The sequence below is a fragment of the Heteronotia binoei genome, chromosome 9 (assembly GCF_032191835.1).
Source record: "Heteronotia binoei isolate CCM8104 ecotype False Entrance Well chromosome 9, APGP_CSIRO_Hbin_v1, whole genome shotgun sequence".
Lineage (NCBI taxonomy): Eukaryota > Metazoa > Chordata > Lepidosauria > Squamata > Gekkonidae > Heteronotia > Heteronotia binoei.
Window position 1 is genome coordinate 80,492,266 of NC_083231.1, and position 18,689 is coordinate 80,510,954.

The following is an 18,689-nucleotide window of genomic DNA, read 5'->3' on the forward strand; positions in this document are numbered from 1 at the left end:
CGGGCAGAGGCGGCGGCGGCGGGAGGAGTCCCTCCTTGGGGGAGCTGCGGCGGCAGGCCGGGAGCGAGAGGTGGAGCCGCGCTGCCCCGTGGGGGCTGGAGCCCAAGCAGGCTGCGCTCACCGAGGAGGAGGAGGAGGCGGGGAGCTGGCGCTTCGCCGGCTACTCGGGGCGGACACCTGGGAGCCCCCAGAGCCGAAACACCCGGGGAGGAGGAAGGGCAGAGCGGAGAGCTGATCGGGCGCCAGGATCCGGCCTCCGCGGGAGTGGGCGAAGGGCTCTCCTGGCCTGCTTCAGCTGAGGGCGCGGGGTCAGGAGGTGAAACCCACAAGCGCGAGAGGAGGGGCCGCTGCTGGGGTCCGGCGCTGCCGCCGCCGCTCTCACCGGGGGAGGGGCACCGGCAGAGAGCGGAGGGAAGAGCAGACCATGGAAGGCGGCTGCCAGCCCGGGCAGCAGCTGCAGCAGGAAGCGGTGGAAGCGTGGCTGGACGATCACGGGGACTTCAGCCGCTCTTACTTTGTGAAGAAAGCAACGAGGTAAGAGCAGCTGGGACGGGGTGAGACGGGAAGAGCGTCCCCTGAAAGAAACACAAACCCAAAGGCAAAGCAAACGTGGCTTTCGCCCCCTGCAAGCTGCAAAGCGACAAACAAACAGCCGCTCCGTGTTGGCGGCCCCAACCTCCCAGCAGGCAAATGATTCTCTTGGGCTCCTCTGCGGTGCGAGGCACGCCGTCGGTTGGCAGCTTTTGCCCAAGTTCCAGGGAAGCTCTTGCGCCGCTGGCTGCCGAGGTTGAGCGCGCCCTTTCTCTGCAGCGCCTCGTGAGAGAGTTCATTGACCAGCAATAGTCAAAGAGCCGAGGACAGATTCCCTGTTGAAAGCAGCAGCAGAGCTCCCACGCTCGAGATAACATTTCAGCTTTCGTTTATGGCGCTTGTTAATAGCGCCTTCCACCCCCCCGTATAAAGCAAAGTTGCTGGGTCCAGTGGAGCACACAGCCTCCTTGTTTTAGTTCCCTGAGACTAGATAGAGTCCTAAGATTGCAACCGCGGATTTATTGGAGACTTGTTGCTTCTGATCATGCAGTTGCGAGAGTGTAAACACTTGCGGGACTATGGCCATTGACGCTCAGGGAGGTTTTTAGTGAACTTGTATTGCAAAGTGCGGCTCTTCACGTAATTATGTGGAATTGAAGTGCTGCTGCTTCCAAACCAACAAGGCATATCTGCGATTCAGCAGCTGTAGACCAGTGCATGCTTGGAAGGAAGGGAGTCCCATTGAACTTCCGACTAATTAGGCATAGGATCAGAGTGCATTTCTGCTTTTTGCAAGAATTCCTTAAAATCACATAAATCAGCCCGGGTTTTCTAAGTAGTCCTTTATATGCCTTTAGGCACACTTCCATATAATGTAGCGACTCGAATGTTCTTTATTCTGGGATATCCCACTTCTACGGGAATTCTGTTGAAGATCTCGGCGTTTCTTGCAGTTTCACAGCTCGAAAGTGTGCGGGGAGTGACTGCAAACTGCCCCCAGTAGTGGGGACCGGCTTCTAAAACTGTGCGAGAACACAGGAGATATTTCCGTTGGGCGTGGACAAAGTTGCAAGAAAATGTTAATTTACTGTGGAGTTTTCTGGGATTTGAGTACAGAGGAGTTTGGAGTTGGATTAAATTCCCCCCCAAGAAACCCACCTCCACAGTTCTGTGACTCAGTTGCACGGATTAGCGAGTGGAGGTTGGTTGCTGCCCTTGCCATATAGCCTTATGGACTCTGTAAGGGGCAACTGGAGAAAAACGGGGCAGGAGCGGTTGCAGTCAGATGAGAGGTGTAGGCGATTTGGGGCCCGGGGGTGGGGGGCGATGGCGCTTCTCCATGGCTTGGCTGCGTACTACCGACGGCGTGGGACTCGTGGGGATGAGAGAGCGCTGGCGATCCCGCGGCGGGGCGAGAAGTTAGCGGCGCGCTCGTGATGCTGCGGGTTTTGACAGCCCTCTTCTTCGACGAGGCTCTCTGTCTGGCGAGCGCCGTTCTCCGCCAGGAGGCAGCGCTGAGCTACACAGAATTAGCAGCAGCCCCGCCAGGGCAAGAACTTTTTCTCGGGAATTTATTATCCGAGGGTGGGGTCTTGGGGGGGGGGGGGAGAGGCCGCAAGTGCTCCTCAAAGCTTGAATGTGGAGATCAAAGGAGCTCGCCTGGTCTGTCTCACCGCTTGTTTGACATGCTGCCTTTTGGAGACAAAGCGAGGTATTCTCCTTCTTTCCCTTTCAGGGTTTGCACCCCCAGCCCGCGGGACCGCCACTATTTTTAGAAGTGGAGTCAGGTTTCCATTTTGAATAGTTCTCTTACGAACAAAGCGGGGACGATGCGCCGGGCGAGCGATGGCCAGAGCTCCTGGTGGGGCTCACTGGAGAGCTTGCCGCTGGGAAATCTCCCGAGTTGCCTACTGAGCGCCGCCGGGATCGCCTCTCGCCGCTTTCTGCCTCCCTCCAGGGCTTCGCCATCTGTTCCGGCGGCTGCTGCTCGCACTCACTCACTCAGCTTACTGATCGGGGAGGGGACTGATGGGGTTGGAATGAGCTGGACGCGGCTGTGCCTCTCCGCCTGGGACGGTGCGGTAAGACGAGAGGTTCCCATTAATTATTGACTTGCAGGTTGCACAGGTCACCGCCTTCCCGGAGACCATCTGGGGCTGGCAAGGTCCCTTTCCGCCTCCGCCCGCTCGCCGCTTCTCCAAGGGGCTGGGGCAGCAGGGCTCTCCAAGAACTTTAGGAAACCTTCGAGGCCAGCGTGGGCAATTGGGCTCAGACGCTTCACCCCTCACATGGCCTGCAATACTGCCTGCCCTATAGCTAGGCTCCCCACATCCTGTTAAATGAATAGGATTTTAAAAATGCAGCCTAATTTGTGCAGTAGAAGAACTACTGGCTTCAGCGGAAACTTGTTCCCATGTAATGTGTTTTGTTTGGGGGCTTGGCCTCCTGCAAGATATGGAAGATAGCATAACTGTTTTGAAAAAAAAAAAATCGGGTGCAGCATTTTAAATAACTGTGTAAAAGCAACTGAAGTGCAAAACCACAGCTCTGCTGTTGGAATCTTGTGATACTTGGGATGCGGTTTCACAAATACTTGTGTTTATTTTGTGTAGTAGTTCAGTATTGCTATGCATCACAGCAAAATACTGCCCTAGACAGAATATTGGTAGAATGCACCCAGAAGTACTGTGAATATGGAATATGAGGTGAAGGTAGACAAGGTTGCTCATGGGTGCCTTAGGCACCTGTATTGTTATACATACTAGGTAGTGTGTGCGTAATAATCAGGTCAACGAGCTCTAAACTGTATAGTACGTTATGTTCAGTTATTTGATTCCAGGGCCATTCTTCAACGGCAAGCATAATTTTTAATGAATGAGGCTGTTTGTTTTAATCTGTTTTTATTTGGGTGCAGGGCTTTTTTTTTTCTGGAAAGAGGTGCCAGAACTCTCGAGGGAAATGAAGTAAAAATGCATACGTGCCCATCATAAACTTTTAAAATGTTTTTTGAGTATTTTGTTTCGGTGAAGAGGTTCCAGAACTTCATTCTGCCATGTTCTCCCAGGAAAAAAAGCCCTATATGGGTGTATTAATGTAACAGGGAATGGTGGTGGTGGGGAGTTAAAGATTGTTTCCCCCCCTAACAACATGGTAGATTTTGTTGAAGTGCAAACTACCTTCCTTCAGTATCTCTCATACTGAGGTTCTGGCAAACTGATTTAAATTAAATCAGGTAATTAATTCATTCATCATCTGGCTTTTCGATCAGCTAAATATCATTTGCTTCTTTTGACCACCCAAATGCATAAAACTTCAGTATGTTTTATATACTGTTTATATACTGTTTTATAAACTTCACTTCAGTATGTTTTATATACTGCTGTATGTAGCCCCCAAGTACATAACACTTTGGTACGTTTTTACGTTAATAGTCCAAATGCATAATCATACTTTGATATGTTTTTATGTACTGTTATAGATAGCCCCAGAACATAATATTATATATATATATAATGAGAGAGAGAGAACGAACATGAACATATATATTTTAGTATATTGTTGTAATTACTTGTATTAATATGTAATTGTTTTATTTCTTACATAAGTGTCCACCAAAGCAATCTTGCCTTTTGAATGTGCTTGGTATCCCTGATTGTAACATGCTTATAGCACTGGTACAGGCTTTGTATTTGCCCTATGTGTATTATACTGGCAGATTCTTTACTAGGATAGTTTTATTTGACAGGCAGGCATGTGCTACTTGAACTAGTTTCAAGAAATAGCAGTTTATCTGGAAACATTCTTCCCTTACATTCTGACCCCTTGCATGTTTATGCAAAAGGATTTCAGAGGAACTTGCTCCCATATGTCTTTTTGTAGGATTGCAATGATAGAAACTGAAAGTAGTACAGAACAAATACAGAAATCTATTAATATTAATACTTGGCAACACATAGTTGGTTATCATATATTCCCAAGAAACTCCTAATATTAGAGATGGGGTGTGATTTTGACAAAGTGTAATATCTTATTCCTAACATAATTGATGTTTCCTGCTGGTAATTTTAGCGCTTGTTTGAAAACAGCTTTGTAATGCCATATAACTTTTAAAAGTACTTTCATATTACAGGGGGTGTCATATAATCTAAAACTGTAACAATCGGTATATTCATGCTGAACTCTGTAATCCTAAAGTTTCCAGTTTGAGAGTTTTACTCAGTGCATCTCATTTTGCATAGGATCAGTGCACTAACAGTTTGCCAGTTTGGTGTAGTGGTTAAGTGTGCAGACTCTTATCTGGGAGAACCGGGTTTGATTCCCCACTCCTTCACTTGCACATGCTAGCATGGCCTTGGGTCAGCCATAGCTATGGCAGAGGTTGTCCTTGAAAGGGCAGCTGCTGTGAGAGCCCTCTCTAGCCCCACCCACCTCACAGGGTGTCTGTTGTGGGGGAGGAAGGTAAAGGAGATTGTGAGCCGCTCTGAGACTCTTTGGAGTGGAGGGCGGAATATAAATCCAATATCTTCTTCAATATCTTCTAACAATGCAGTCCTGCTTAAGTCTACTCAAGATACACACAGTGGAGCTCTTAGCAGACCCACACCCACCTAAACCCTTAACTTAAGTGTGTAAACTAAGTCCACTTTGGACTGCAGTAACAGAAATGTTCAGAGGGTGCTCAGCAGCTTGCATAATCACACAGCATTGATTTCTGAGTTCCGGGTTGATCGACTGTGTTGATAGTTTACGTGAATCACTATGTACCACATTGTGCTGACAGCATACATGTAAAAATCAAATTATGAGACTTGTCTCCTGTGGAAAGTTAATTTTGTAACAGTCCTGGGAAAGTTAATTTTGTAACAGTCCAACCCAGCACTGTAAGGACTTCGTTATGTCAGTCTGTTTACTTATGGAAATAGCTCCTTAGACTGCAGATATACATAAGGACTTGCAGGTGTGGAGTGCTAAACTAAGCAGGTGTAGTACGGTTATGGAAAGTCAAGTGAGTGACTTCTGCAGTCCTTTCCTTGACATTCAGGGCTCCTGTCCCTTCTACTCTGCAACAGAGATCTTCACTGGTTTCCTGTTAATTCAGTTGCGTAATTCAGGCTTAAGTGTCTGCTGGGAGCATTTACCCTGGTTATTATTTTATATTTACAGTAATACAGGGGTACCTTTCATCTGCACAGATTTTACTTTTAATTAACTCCATGCAGATTCAGAATAACTTCTGTCTGGAGTGGATTAAAATCATCACTTCATACAACATTGTGCACTGAAGTCTTCTATATAAATAAATACTTATGGGAAGGATTAATCCTTTGATTCACACTTTGATGGGTAACAAATCCTTGCATCCTTTCTGAGTGTCTGAGAATGCACTTTATAATAATTGGTCGTAATACAGAAATGTTGGCGCAATGTATGTTTCTATGTGATGGCTTGATACGGTTTAGTTGAACTGTATGAAGCCAGGGTCTGTGCAGGTTTTCCTGGATGCATTCGGTGGGATAAATAAGGAAAAGGATGCCCTCCTTAATTTATAGTATTCAGTATTTCCACAGCATGGCCTTCAGATTACAGCGTCAGTTTTACAGAAAAAAGTCTTAATTTCTAAACTGAAATGTTTTATTGTAGCTTCCTAAGTTTTTGCTCCATGTTGTCACATAATTTTTATGTTCCAGCACATTTCATTTGTTTCTCTGAAAGAACTGCATTTTATTTATATCAGAACTGTACTAAAGTTCAGGCTATATAAACATTCTTGGTGCGGTCCTCCCAGGCTTTACATATGTACATGTAATTCTGTCTCTGCAATGCTGGACTGAAGAAATATTTGGAAGGAGTGGGCTAGATTGCGTCCCCAGTTGTCTCTTTTTCCTTAACAAGCAGCTGATAGGTGGAACTTTTGACTGTATCCATGTTCCTAAAGCCTAGACAGGTCCTTACCAAATTCTTAGAAGTCTTTAAACGTTGTTTAATGCTTATTTTCTTATTATAAGTGATAAAGGTACCTTTGAAAGTTACAGTATGAATGCATTTTTTCATCATTGGTAATCAGAGCTCATTTTTTATGTTTCATGTCTTACCTGAATCTAGAATACGGAAGTGGCTTTTGTATCTGTGGAGGGGGAGTTTGTTGGAAAATCCTACTGCAGATGCTGGTATAAATATACAAATATACGGTAGCACTTTTGTGAATTTATTGTAGTAGACTTTTGGAATAACTCACTTATGCCCTTTGTTAGTCATAAAACAGTGAATGTAATAGTATGCTTGGAGCCCTTTTAGCCTTGCTGAGCTTGGGCTGAAACTGAGTTCTTTGGCCAATGTCTTGCTTCACTTCTACTCCTATTAGGTAAGTAGGACTATTTGGCTGGATGGGAGGCAAGCCAAAAGATTGTCTGCTGAAAGCATTTAAGTGAGAATCTGTTTGAATAAGAGTTCATTAAACAGTTTTACCCACTCTGTGTCTGCCATGAAAACGTTGTGATGCGACGTCACCCCAAAGTCAGAAATGTCTGGTGCTTGCACAGGGGACTGCCTTTTTCAGTTCCTTAAAAACCTTTGCATGCCAATCTCTTTGCTTACTGGTTATCCTAGTATTCCATCTGCCCTTCCAGGCTGCAAGTCACTTCTCTAAAATTTCCACAGGCCTTTCTTATCTAGTGTCTGCCAGGCCTTCTTTTGTGATCTCCTGTTTGTTTGTAATAACCACAATTCATAATGCAAGGAATTGAATTAATCCCATGTATTCATATGTGATAAATGCCTGTTTTGTGTCTGTTTTGTTATATCTTTGCCTAACAGGTACACATAATTGACAATGCCTTCCCTTTGTTCATGCATATGCATTTGTCATATGTGATAATTGCACATGGGATTTTTAAACTTTCATACACTGAATAGTTTTCCATAAGGAAAAATAATGTTGTGTCCAGCAGCCTTTAAAATTCTTTGACAATTGGCTATATATTAATTTACATCTGTATCATTTCCTAGCATCTAGAAGCTAAGAGGTCTTACAATTTACAACTCTCTAAAATAGAGTGGGCTACCCGGGGTGAGTTGCAACTTATGAAAACCACCTCTGTCCACTTCCCTCCCTCAGAGGCAAGACTTTCCCTCCATTTCTCTTTTGTGACTGAACCACCCTAGTAATGTGTTTTCTTCTTTGCTGAAGAACTCTGGCTGTCACACCCTGACGCAGTATGATATTTTCGCTGTTGGCTCAGCCCAGGAACTTGAGGAAGGGACCAGGAGCCCAATTTAACAACTTAAATGGCATTTGAGGCATTTTGAAATTCAAAAATAACAAAATAGTTCATTTAACATAGAGAGGGGAAAGGTTAGGGGTTGAAATTTCTGAGGTAAAACCAGTACACGCAGAGACATTAGTTCTTATATTTCAGACTAATGAGAGTTTTTAAAGCTATTCACAGTTACTTAAATCTTTATGTTGAGAAGTTTTTGTTCCAGTGTTTTCCCAAACACTACAGTAACTTTCTTCGAATATTCTCTGACTCTTTTAGTTTTCAGAGGGCTGGTACACTCTTTCCAGTATCCAAACCCCTTCTCTTGAAATACAAGTACTAGTCTTAAATTTTTGTTTTAAATGTTTTGTTTTAAACTTTTTAGTTTACAAATATTTTATTTTCATTTTTAACTGACTCTCAGCATTTCTAAAGGAAGTTTCTAACCATACCAGGGATCTCTTCACTCTTCAGAACTAACTCCCTCTTTTGACTAGGTGGGAAAATTCTTCTCTCATTAGAAGATCTATCCTCTTTATTTGACCCAAAAGGAAATCTTTGCCTACTTCCAAAACTTCCTTGCCAGTTTTCTCCAGCTCACTGTCTGCGTTAAACTGCTCTCAGCTAAGGTGGAAATCAGACTCAACTCAGTGAAGACAGAAATCTGACTGACTCTCTCCTCAGCATGCAACTCTCTCTATACTTCCTCAGCTCAGCTGATGCTAACCAAACACATTGCCTAGAGCAGCCTGTCTCTAAAAGCTCTCTGTTTATGTGAAGAATGAACCCCTTACAGTTATTTCCTTCTAAGTTCTTTCCTTCTAAAGCACTTCTAAGCTTTTTTTTAAAAATGCCGTCTGTCACACAACTCAGCAAAGATTTGAATCTGAGTCCAAGCCCATGTTCAGTCCCCTGTACTTTATGCATGTACATAAATAAGTTTTATAAGAATGATCATTTCCTTGAAATATGTAATAGGCATTAACATACATTTTATATTTTTCTACTTGTTTTACCCAAGCAATAATTAGCCTGAGCACTGAATTTCATTATGTAATCTTTCATTGAAATCTGCCTCCGTTCCTGAGGACTGGAAGGTAGCAAATGTCACCCCCATCTTTAAAAAGGGTTCCAGAGGAGATCTGGGTAACTACAGACCAGTCAGTCTGACTTCAATACTGGGAAAGTTGGTAGAAACCATTATCAAGGACAGAATGAGTAGACACATTGATGAACATGAGTTATTGAGGAAGACTCAGCATGGGTTCTGTAAGGGAAGATCTTGCCTCACTAACCTGTTACATTTCTTTGAGGGGGTGAACAAACATGTGGACAAAGGAGACCCGATAGATATTGTTTACCTTGGCTTCCAGAAAGCTTTTGATAAAGTTCCTTATCAAAGGCTCCGTAGTAAGCTCGAGAGTCATGGAGTAAAAGGACAGGTCCTCTTGTGGATCAAAAACTGGCTGAGTAATAGGAAGCAGAGAGTGGGTATAAATGGGCAGTCTTCGCAGTGGAGGATGGTAAGTAGTGGGGTGCCGCAGGGCTCAGTACTGGATCCCATGCTCTTTAACTTGTTCATAAATGATTTGGAGTTGTGAGTAGGCAGTGAAGTAGCCAAGTTTGCCACTAAATTGTTCAGGGTGGTAAGAACCAGAGAGGATTGTGAGGAACTTCAAAGGGATCTGTTGAGGCTGGGTGAGTGGGTGTCAACGTGGCAGATGATATTCAGTATGGCCAAGTTCAAAGTACTGCACATTGGGGCCAAGAATCCCAGCTACAAATACAAGTTGATGGGGTGTGAACTGACAGAGACTGACCAAGAGAGAGATCTTAGGGTCGTGGTAGATTACTAACTGAAAATGTCAAGACAGTGTGCGATTGCAATAAAAAAGGCCAACGCCATGCTGGGAATTATTAGGAAGGGAATTGAAAACAAATCAGCCAGTATCATAATGCCCCTGTATAAATGAATGGTGCGGTCTCATTTGGAATACTGTGTGTAATTCTGGTCACCGCACCTCAAAAAGGATATTTTTAGCATTGGAAAAAGTGCAGAAAAGGGCAACTAGAATGATTAAAGATTTGGAACACTTTCCCTATGAAGAAAGGTTAAAACGCTTGAGGCTCTTTAGCTTGGAGAAACGTCGACTGTGGGGTGACATGATAGAGGTTTACAAGATTATGCATGGGATGGAGAAGGTAGAGAAAGAAGTACTTTTCTCCCTTTCTCACAATACAAGAACTCGTGGGCATTCAATGAAATTGGTGAGCAGTCGGGTTAGAATGGATAAAAGGAGGTACTTCTTCACCCAAAGGGTGATTAACATGTGGAATTCACTGCCACAGGAGGTGGTGGCGGCTACAAGCATAGACAGCTTCAAGAGGGGTTAGATAAAAATATGGAGCAGAGATCCGTCAGTGGCTATTAGCCACAGTGTGTATATATATATGTGTGTGTGTGTGTGTGTGTGTGTATATATATATTTATATTTATATATATAAATAATTTTTTTTTTTGGCCACTGTGATACAGAGTGTTGGACTGGATGGGCCATTGGCCTGATCCAACATGGCTTCTCTTATGTTCTCTTATGTTATTACAGCAGAATTGCTGTGTTTATAACTATGTTTATAACATAGCCGTCCTGAGCCCGCTAGGAGAGGGTGGGATATAAATTTAATAAAATATAAAACCAAAAGAAATGCTTCTTCCAGTTGTAAACACCAGATCTAGAAGATAAGTGGAGCATAGTTTTGATTATCAAAAGATGTAAACCCAGGGCTAAAGAACAAATTTCTTTCTATACAAGGCTGGTTATGGTATGAGCACCATAACCAGCCTTGTATGAGCACCCCATGTGTGTGTTGACTCATGTTAAACATAGAGGATAAGACTGTAATTTTATTTTTTGGCAAACTCCTTTGAGTATGGAATGTACAAAACTGTCTGACAGGAAAAAGAAATAAATGAAAAGTTACTAGAGTAAGCAACTGATATGGTGGCTGTAAGCAGGGGGGAGGAAAATGGAACACAGGATAGGAATAGAGAGAAAGGCATCAGCCAAGGAACCAAAGTACTGTGTGCAGTCTTGCTCAAAAAGAGAAAAAATGTCTTCACATAATTACCAAAGAATCAGGGGGGCCCTGCTCATTATATATGATTTTTTAAATTAACATCAAAAGGAGCCCAGTTGTCCTGTTTGCTTTTTTGATATTTTGAGCCTGAGATCAGAAGGCAACAAAAATAGCAGTGTAAGTCCATATATTTTCTTTGAAACCTTTACCTTCTTATCCCTGTGGTTTTACTGTTCCCTTTTCCATATTAACAATGAGAAATCCCTTATAGGGCTAGGCTGTTCTTGTATTCTAGATAGCTGAAAGTTAAGCTGTACAAGTTAGCTTGTTAAGTAGCCAAGAATAACAAATTAGCATTAGGGTACTTTTTTGGTATTCTTGCTTTAACAAATAGTTCACACTGTTTGCCTTATTTAAAAATAACGCTAGCAAGAGGTGAGAATTATGTTGTTTGACAGTGCTGTAGAAGGAAACACTTTCTCTCTGACTGCAGCTTAGATCTAGTGAAGACCACATCCCTGCTTGCACCCTAGTCCTTAAGGGTATTTTAAATTAAACAGAAGCTTTTTTGTTTACATTTTTAAGTGCAGTTGTGGATTCCAGATACTAGCCACTATATAACACAGAACCATGTACCCACTAAAGCTTTTGACTCATGGGGTTTTTTGGAGAGGGGGTTGGAGTTTGTAAAATAAATAAATTAGAAGCCTTCCTGTGACTTAAACAATCTCTTGATCTGACACCTTTGTTCCTCTACATGTGCTGAAGCATTGGTTTTTATTTAATAAACCATTTATTTTAACAAATTAAATATAGCAGTAAAGTGGTCAGTATAATCCATCTTAAGTATGTAGTGAATGTTAGCATCTTATTTTAGTATTAGGCCCTAAGTTTTAGTTTTAAATGAATGGATTGGTGATTGTTGATATGTATGGAAATGTTTTATTATATATTTTATTTTAATATTCTATGTTTGTTAATTATTAATGTTTTAATTGTTGTTAGCTGCCCTGAGCCTGTCTGGGGAGGGCAGGATATAAATCTGATAGATAGATAATTGAACATATTGGATAGTGACAAGGCACAAACATCACCTGTTAATAGGCTGAATGCAGTTTTTACCCAGCATTCTGGTGCTGAAGAGTTGTAAGCATCATAACTAAAACGCTGGACTACCAGGCCCGTAGCACCCCATTGGGCCCAAAGGGTCCAGCCTCCTTGTGGATTTTACAGGCCCCTCCCCAAGCCTTGGTTCACCCCTCCCCCTTGGGACCCCTCACCTCAATTGCCTCAGCACATGAAGCAGCTAGCGTCACTGGCAAGCTCTCCCCTGAAGCACTCTGAGCAGAGCTGGGTGGGTGGATGGGCAAATTCTGAAAGCTGAGTGGGTAGGTGGGCAGTTCTTAGTATGGCCATGAAGAACTGGGAGCTCCATGTGCTGTCTTGTTTTCCACCACCATGAGCCGGAATGGTAAGTTCTTGGGTGGGTGGGAGAAAAAGCCTCTAGATTGTACAGGCTGCAAGGGCAGCTAGAGTTCTTTTGGAGTGGGGAGGAAAGGAGGGAAGAGGACAGCCAGGACATATCTTCCCTAGCCAGCGAGTACAAGCTGTGAACATTCCCTGCTGCTCCCAGTTCCAGAAAGGCACAGGAAAGCAGGGAAATGGGGAGGAAGCGCAGAGATTCAAATCAGCTTCTTTTGAACTTCAGAACTGGAAGTTATCACTGCAGGCTGAGCTCCAGGAAAGGTAGATGGGGAACCAGAGCTTACATGCAATTTAAATCACACTGGAAGGGAGAGGGGTGACCTCGTGCTCTCACCCCTTATGGCCCCCTGTGGCCGCCCTGTGACTCTTAGCTACGGGCTATGGACTACATAGGCTGACAACTGTGATTTTAACACTAAGGCAAGGTCTACACACTTGGTAAAAGGAAGTGGTAGAATGTAGAGACTGTGCCAAGTCACACTTCAGAGACACAGGTCATATTCTAAATACTCCATAGTGTACAGAGATGAGTCCTACTGGATCAGACCAGTGATCCATCTAGTCTAGCATCCTTGCACAGCAACCAACCAGTTACTACAGAGGGCCAACAACAAGGCAATGAGGACAAGGCCTTCCACTGATGTTGTGTCTTGGCACTGGTATCTTGAAGGTGGGGTTTCAAGGTGTCTTGGCACTGGTACCTTGTGGGGTTTCATGCCTAGTAGCCATTGGTAGACCTATCCTGTGTGTGTCTCTCTCTATGTGAAGTGCTGTCAACTTAGGACTCTGTTAATGTTCTCCAAAACATCATATGAATCTGTCTAATCTTCTTTTAAAGCCAAGTCATCACTAAATCTTCTGGCAGTGAATGTGGACATTTTAATCCCTAACTGAAGAAGTATTTCTTTTTGTCTGTTTTGAATCTAGTTCCCATCAACTTCATTGCATGCCACTGAGTTCTAGTATTTTGGGAGAGGGAGAAAAAATACTTCTGTCCACTCTACCTGGGATTGTATGATCCAGGCTGGAAAACACCTAGAGATTCTGGGGATGGAACCTTAGGAAGATAGGGTTGGGGAGGACTTCCATGGGATATAATGCCCTAAACTCCACCTTGCAAAGTGGTTGTTTTCTCCAGGTTAACTGACTTCTGTCACTTGAAAATCAGTTGTAGTAGTGATAGATCTCCAGCTTAACCCGCCCCCCTCTGCCTTGTGCATAATTTTAAAAACCTCTATCTTGTCTCATCTCTTTTGTAAACTGAAAAGTTCCAGATTCTTCAGCATTTCCTTATAGGAAATGTGCCCTAGCCCCTTGATCATCTGTGTTGCTCTCCTTTGTACTTTTCCAGTTTTGCAATGTCCTTTATGAGATACCGTGACCAGCATTGTACACAGTAGTCTAAATGAGGCTGCACCATAGATGCATTATATTATTGGTTGTTTTATATTAAATTTATTTCCTAATAATCCCCAAAGCAGAATTTGCCTTTTTAGCCACTTTAGCATACCACAGGGGTGGCCAACGGTAGCTCTCCAGATGTTTTTTGCCTACAACTCCCCTCAGCCCTAGCCATGCTGGCTGGGGCTGAGGGGAGTTGTAGGCAAAAAACATCTGGAGAGCTACCGTTGGCCACCCCTGGCATACTGGGTTGACAGTTGCATTTAGTAGTCCACTATGACCCCAAGGTCTCCTTCCGTCTCAGTCTCAGCATATGCTTTAAAACTGGGGTTGTGGGTTTTTTTTTTTTTTTGGTCCTGTTTGTATCACCTTATACTTACCCACATTGATCTTTGTTCTCTAAGAAACCTTGGGCATCTCTGGAAGAAATATACTAGTGCAGTTATGGAAGAAATATACTAGTGCAAGCCATGCTATTTTATGCTTACAACGTAATGATGGGGAGCTGTAAAAAATTAAATTCCACCCTTGTAGTCTGAAGTGAAAGGGAAGGAAGTATGGTTGATCTTGATCTTTTCAGATCTCAGAAGCTAAGCAGGGTTTGTAGGAATGATCACTCGACACGTGTGTTTTTGGGAGAAGAAAAAGTTCTGCCTTGCCTCTCTGAGCAAGGGTTTATTTATCCCTGTTCCACTCATACCAAAAATAATTCAGCTTACCGCATTGCAACAGACAAAGCACTAACAGGAAGACCTCTCCCCAGCTACCATGAAGTCGTGTCTGCATCTACAGAAACTAATACCAGCTCAGCAGTTGTCAGGAATAGATTTATCTGAAGAAGCAGAAATCTTTCAGATAAGAGTCTACACAGTTAATCACTACACCAAACTGACACACATATTGGTCACTGTATGACACAGAGTGTTGGACTGGATGGGCTGTTGGTCTGATCCAACACAGCTTCTCTTATGTTAGTTTGCAAACCACACAGGTTAACAGCATAAATAGAGAAATAACATCTTTCAAAGTCTTATCAGCAAATGCATTGCCCTGAGCAATCACACCAGGAAGATTAGTAACAATTTCAGCCTGCTGCACTAAGCACTGCCGCAAAGTAAAGTGTGTCTTTTACACTCCCCCCCCCCCAGCACATTGAGTACTCATTTGACCAACCTCAGAAAAATGGAAGGCTGAGTAACCCTGAGGCAGCTACCTGAATCTAGCTTCTGCCAGGATCAAACGCAGGCAGCAAGCAGAGCTCAAGAGACTGCAATACTGCAGCTTTAACACTCTGCACCACGGGGCTCTTTTTGAATCCAAATTAGCATTTTCCTTGGCCAATTTCATCATCAACTCTCCTGCTGCATCAAGATTATCAACCTGTCTTCTGATTGCTGCCTGAAGACAAATGATAACGACTAAACAGGGCTCTTGTGGCTTTTGACAGACAGTTGCAAAACTATGGGCTGGTTTCCCTTCTGTAGGTACCTTGACAAAGACCTGTAAAGCACATTTCACAGTGTATCTATTAGAGGGTCCTTCTAAAAGACTTTGCACATTGGTTCCCCCTATGCCTATATCTCTGATAACCTTTTGAGTTTCACTCAAGACAGGGGGGCAACACAGTATAGTTAACAGCCTGTTGCCTATTCTCATTCTGTGCATATGTTACTGGGCATACCGATAAAAGGTCAGGCAACTCTTCCCCTGTCAAATGTACAGGGCAAATAGACAACATTTTTTCCAATTCTGGGACATCTTCCAATTTAGCCTGATCAAGTTCCTTTTCCACAACTTCACAGACCATGCGTCCCGGGGTGTTAGATGGTGGGCCCACGGGTGGATCTGTTGGTGGAGGATGGGGAAAAGGAGAAGGAAGAAGCGGAGGGGCAGGGCGCACAAGTTGGACACCAGTGCATTTTAAGGGACAATCTTTGGAGAGTTGGCTTGGGTTAGAAACGAGCATAAATTTCTCTACTGCATACCTGCATTGCTGCCAGACTTGCAGAAGTTCAATAGAAGCTCGGAGCTCTGTGTGAAAGGTCTTCCCTATCTTCTCCCAGTCCCAAAGTTTAAAAGAACCTCCCTCCATATACCAGGGGCATTGCTTACTGATCTCTTGTAACAGAGTCTTAAGTTGGCCAGAAGTCATGGAGCCGCCAGACTTTTGGATCAAAAACTTTAACTCACCTAAATGTTTCTGCTCAGCCTGAGAGAACTGTCCACCCATACTTACCAAATGAAAGGGGTCATTTGAGAACGACGGAGTGCGCACTTCAGGGCCTGTGCCAGGCGTTTGATAAGTAGGAGCTGAGCTGCTGGGCTGTGCCAGGTGGTACCTGAAAGCAGGAGCCCTCTCTTGTCCCGGGAGCTGAGCTGTCCCTGCTTCGGTGAGATGTCCCTGTTTGAGTGCCACTTGTAGGAATGATCACTCGACACGTGTGTTTTTGGGAGAAGAAAAAGTTCTGCCTTGCTTCTCTGAGCAAGGGTTTATTTATCCCTGTTCCACTCACACCAAAAATAATTCAGTTTACCGCATCGCAATAGACAAAGCACTAACAAGAAGACCTCTCCCCAGCTACCATGAAGTCGTGTTTGCATCTACAGAAACTAATACCAGCTCAACAGTTGTCAGGAATAGATTTATCTGAGGAAGCAGAAATGCGGTTTGAACACAGGTGTAAGGATCTTGAGCTCTTGTGTTATCAGAATTATAGGGAAGCAGGTTGGTGTGCTGATTGTATGATCCTCCCACAAGGGTTGGTACTTGGAAGGGAGACCACCAAGAAAGATTCTGCAGAGGAAGACAATGGCAAACTATCTTGTTTCTGACTTGCCTTGATGCAGTAACATTGAGACTAGATAACAGTAATGCGTTCTACATAGATCTGTCCTCAAAGGCAGTTCAGAGACATCAGTTGGTTTAGCATGCCACAACTCAGGTGTTATCAGGAGCTAGGCAAAGCATGTATATTAGCCCCATTCTGCATTCACTCCATTGACTGCCAATCAGTTATCAGGTTCAATTCAAGGTAATGACTATCAAATACAAAGCTTTTCATGGTATTGAACCCTCATACCTGCAGAACAGCATCTCTCTGTGCTGAACCATGACTGCTTTGCTTATCTGAGCAGGTCCTTCTGCATGTGCCTCTGTGCAAAATGGCAAAATAAATCACTCTCGCATATGTGTATTCTCTGTAATGAACCCTACCCCACCTAATGGAATTGCCTTCATGATGAGGTCAGGAAGGCTCCCACCCTTCTGTCATTTCACAAAGGATACAAAACTGAGCTACCCAAGAGAGTATTTTATAAAGGTTATAGGGCTTTATTATAGTGGAATTGATGATTCAGGTAGAATGCTTAAATAAAAGGAAAAAGACTGTGGACTGCTGTGTATAGTACATGCTTTCTGTTGCTGTATGTATTATCCTGTTATGTAATTTGGCATTGTTTAATATACCATGTTTATACTTGTGTGTTGTTTCAGCATTGTTCTCATTTTGTACTTGGTTTTAATTTATGCATCCTAACCCTTCTGCATTGCTTATCACAGAGGTGTCAAACACGCAGCCCAGAGGATGGATCAGGCGCCCGGACGGTTCCTATCAGGCCCACGAGCAAGTCTGCTTTCATCTCCCTCTCTCTTGCTTCCTTCTGTGTCACAGCTTGCTTTGTCAGGCTTGCTCAATCACACAGGAGCTGCAGAGCAAAGCCTCTTTTCCCCCATTGGTTGAGGCTCCTCCTTTGGGTAGAAAGGGGGGAGGGAGAGCTTGCTTTGCCAGGCTTTCTCAATTGCACAGCAGAACTACTGAGCCAAGCCTCTTTCCTTCCATTGACTGAGGCTCCGCTCCTCCTCTTCCCCTTTGGAGGAATGGAAAGAGCCAGAGCTTCCTTTGCCCAGTTCCCTCGATCACATGGGAGAGATACAAAATCTTTAATTGCGTTTGTGTGAGTCCTTTATAAAGTTTACATCTCTGCTACCTGGCATTATATTTTATGACAGACATAGCCCAGTCTAACCCAACAAGTTCTTCCTAAGAGGTGGAGGACATCTTGTGTGTTTCCCACCGTCCAATCAGGGAGGCAGGAATCTTAAAAACTTCTTCTTCCTGTGGCTGTGGGAACCACCCTTCCTTCAGTTTATTTCCTGCCTCGACAGGGAGAGGAAGCATTTAGGATAGGTCCCTATCCCTTTATCTTTCATTTGTTATCTGTAAAAAATTCTTCCTCCTCCTTACCTTGGCTATTTTCTCCTCAACATCTTCTAGCAACTAACTTCTCCAGCTTTTCTGTCTTTTTTCCCATTCTATTTCTTCAGCCTCCTCTGCATTCCTTTCTCCTGACACCCCCCCCCCGCTTTTCCTCCACTCTATTGAGGAGTGGAGCGGCAGTGGCCCCGGCACGAAACTCAAGCCGCGGCAAGAAGAGGAGGCAAATTGTGCGTAGGGCGAGAGACACGTTTATGGACGACGGCCCAGATCCTGACGCGTGGCGCGGAGCTGAGAGCCCACCCCCCGGAGCCGGCATGACCGCTGGGCTTGCCTCGGCTACCGGCAATGTGCCCTGTAGGGGCAAGGCGGAGAAGAGCGAACGCAAGCGGCACTGGTCTTCTCCGGCTGCGGAGGAGGCTTCCTCCTCAGGGTTTTTCCCCAGCACCGGCGGCCATTTTGGGGAGTGCAAAAAGGCATGAAACGGGAAGGACCAGCAGCCTTGTAGGCTCCAGCCACAGGAGCTTTCCGGTGCCAACCTCCAGGCGGGAGACTTTGACACAGAAGATACCCAGCCTGCTCTGGAAGCCGCGCAGACCTACCAGCCCCAGAGGGGCTTGGGTAACGTACCCTTAATGGGAACCCTCTTCACGTTTCTTCAAGGCAGAAGAGTTCCAACCCCTCTTGGCCAAAGTGCTGTCCGCCCTAGACCTCCAGGTGTCCC

The 18,689-nt window shown here is 44.3% G+C and overlaps 1 protein-coding gene across 4 annotated transcripts in view; it reads left to right on the top strand.

Annotated features, from left to right (window-relative positions):
• Positions 1-403: 403 nt before the first annotated feature.
• The window catches only part of PDE5A (phosphodiesterase 5A), a 111,121-nt gene continuing 92,835 nt past the window's right edge, over positions 404-18,689 (top strand). The window contains exon 1 of one of the 4 annotated variants that reach the window (XM_060246857.1): positions 404-534. In XM_060246857.1, the coding sequence (XP_060102840.1) occupies positions 425-534 (110 nt within the window). In that variant the 5' untranslated portion in view covers positions 404-424. Of the gene's footprint in view, positions 535-2,137; positions 2,243-2,559; positions 2,613-18,689 lie in introns of those variants that run through there. The other 3 variants (XM_060246854.1, XM_060246855.1, XM_060246856.1) reach the window with 3 other exon arrangements.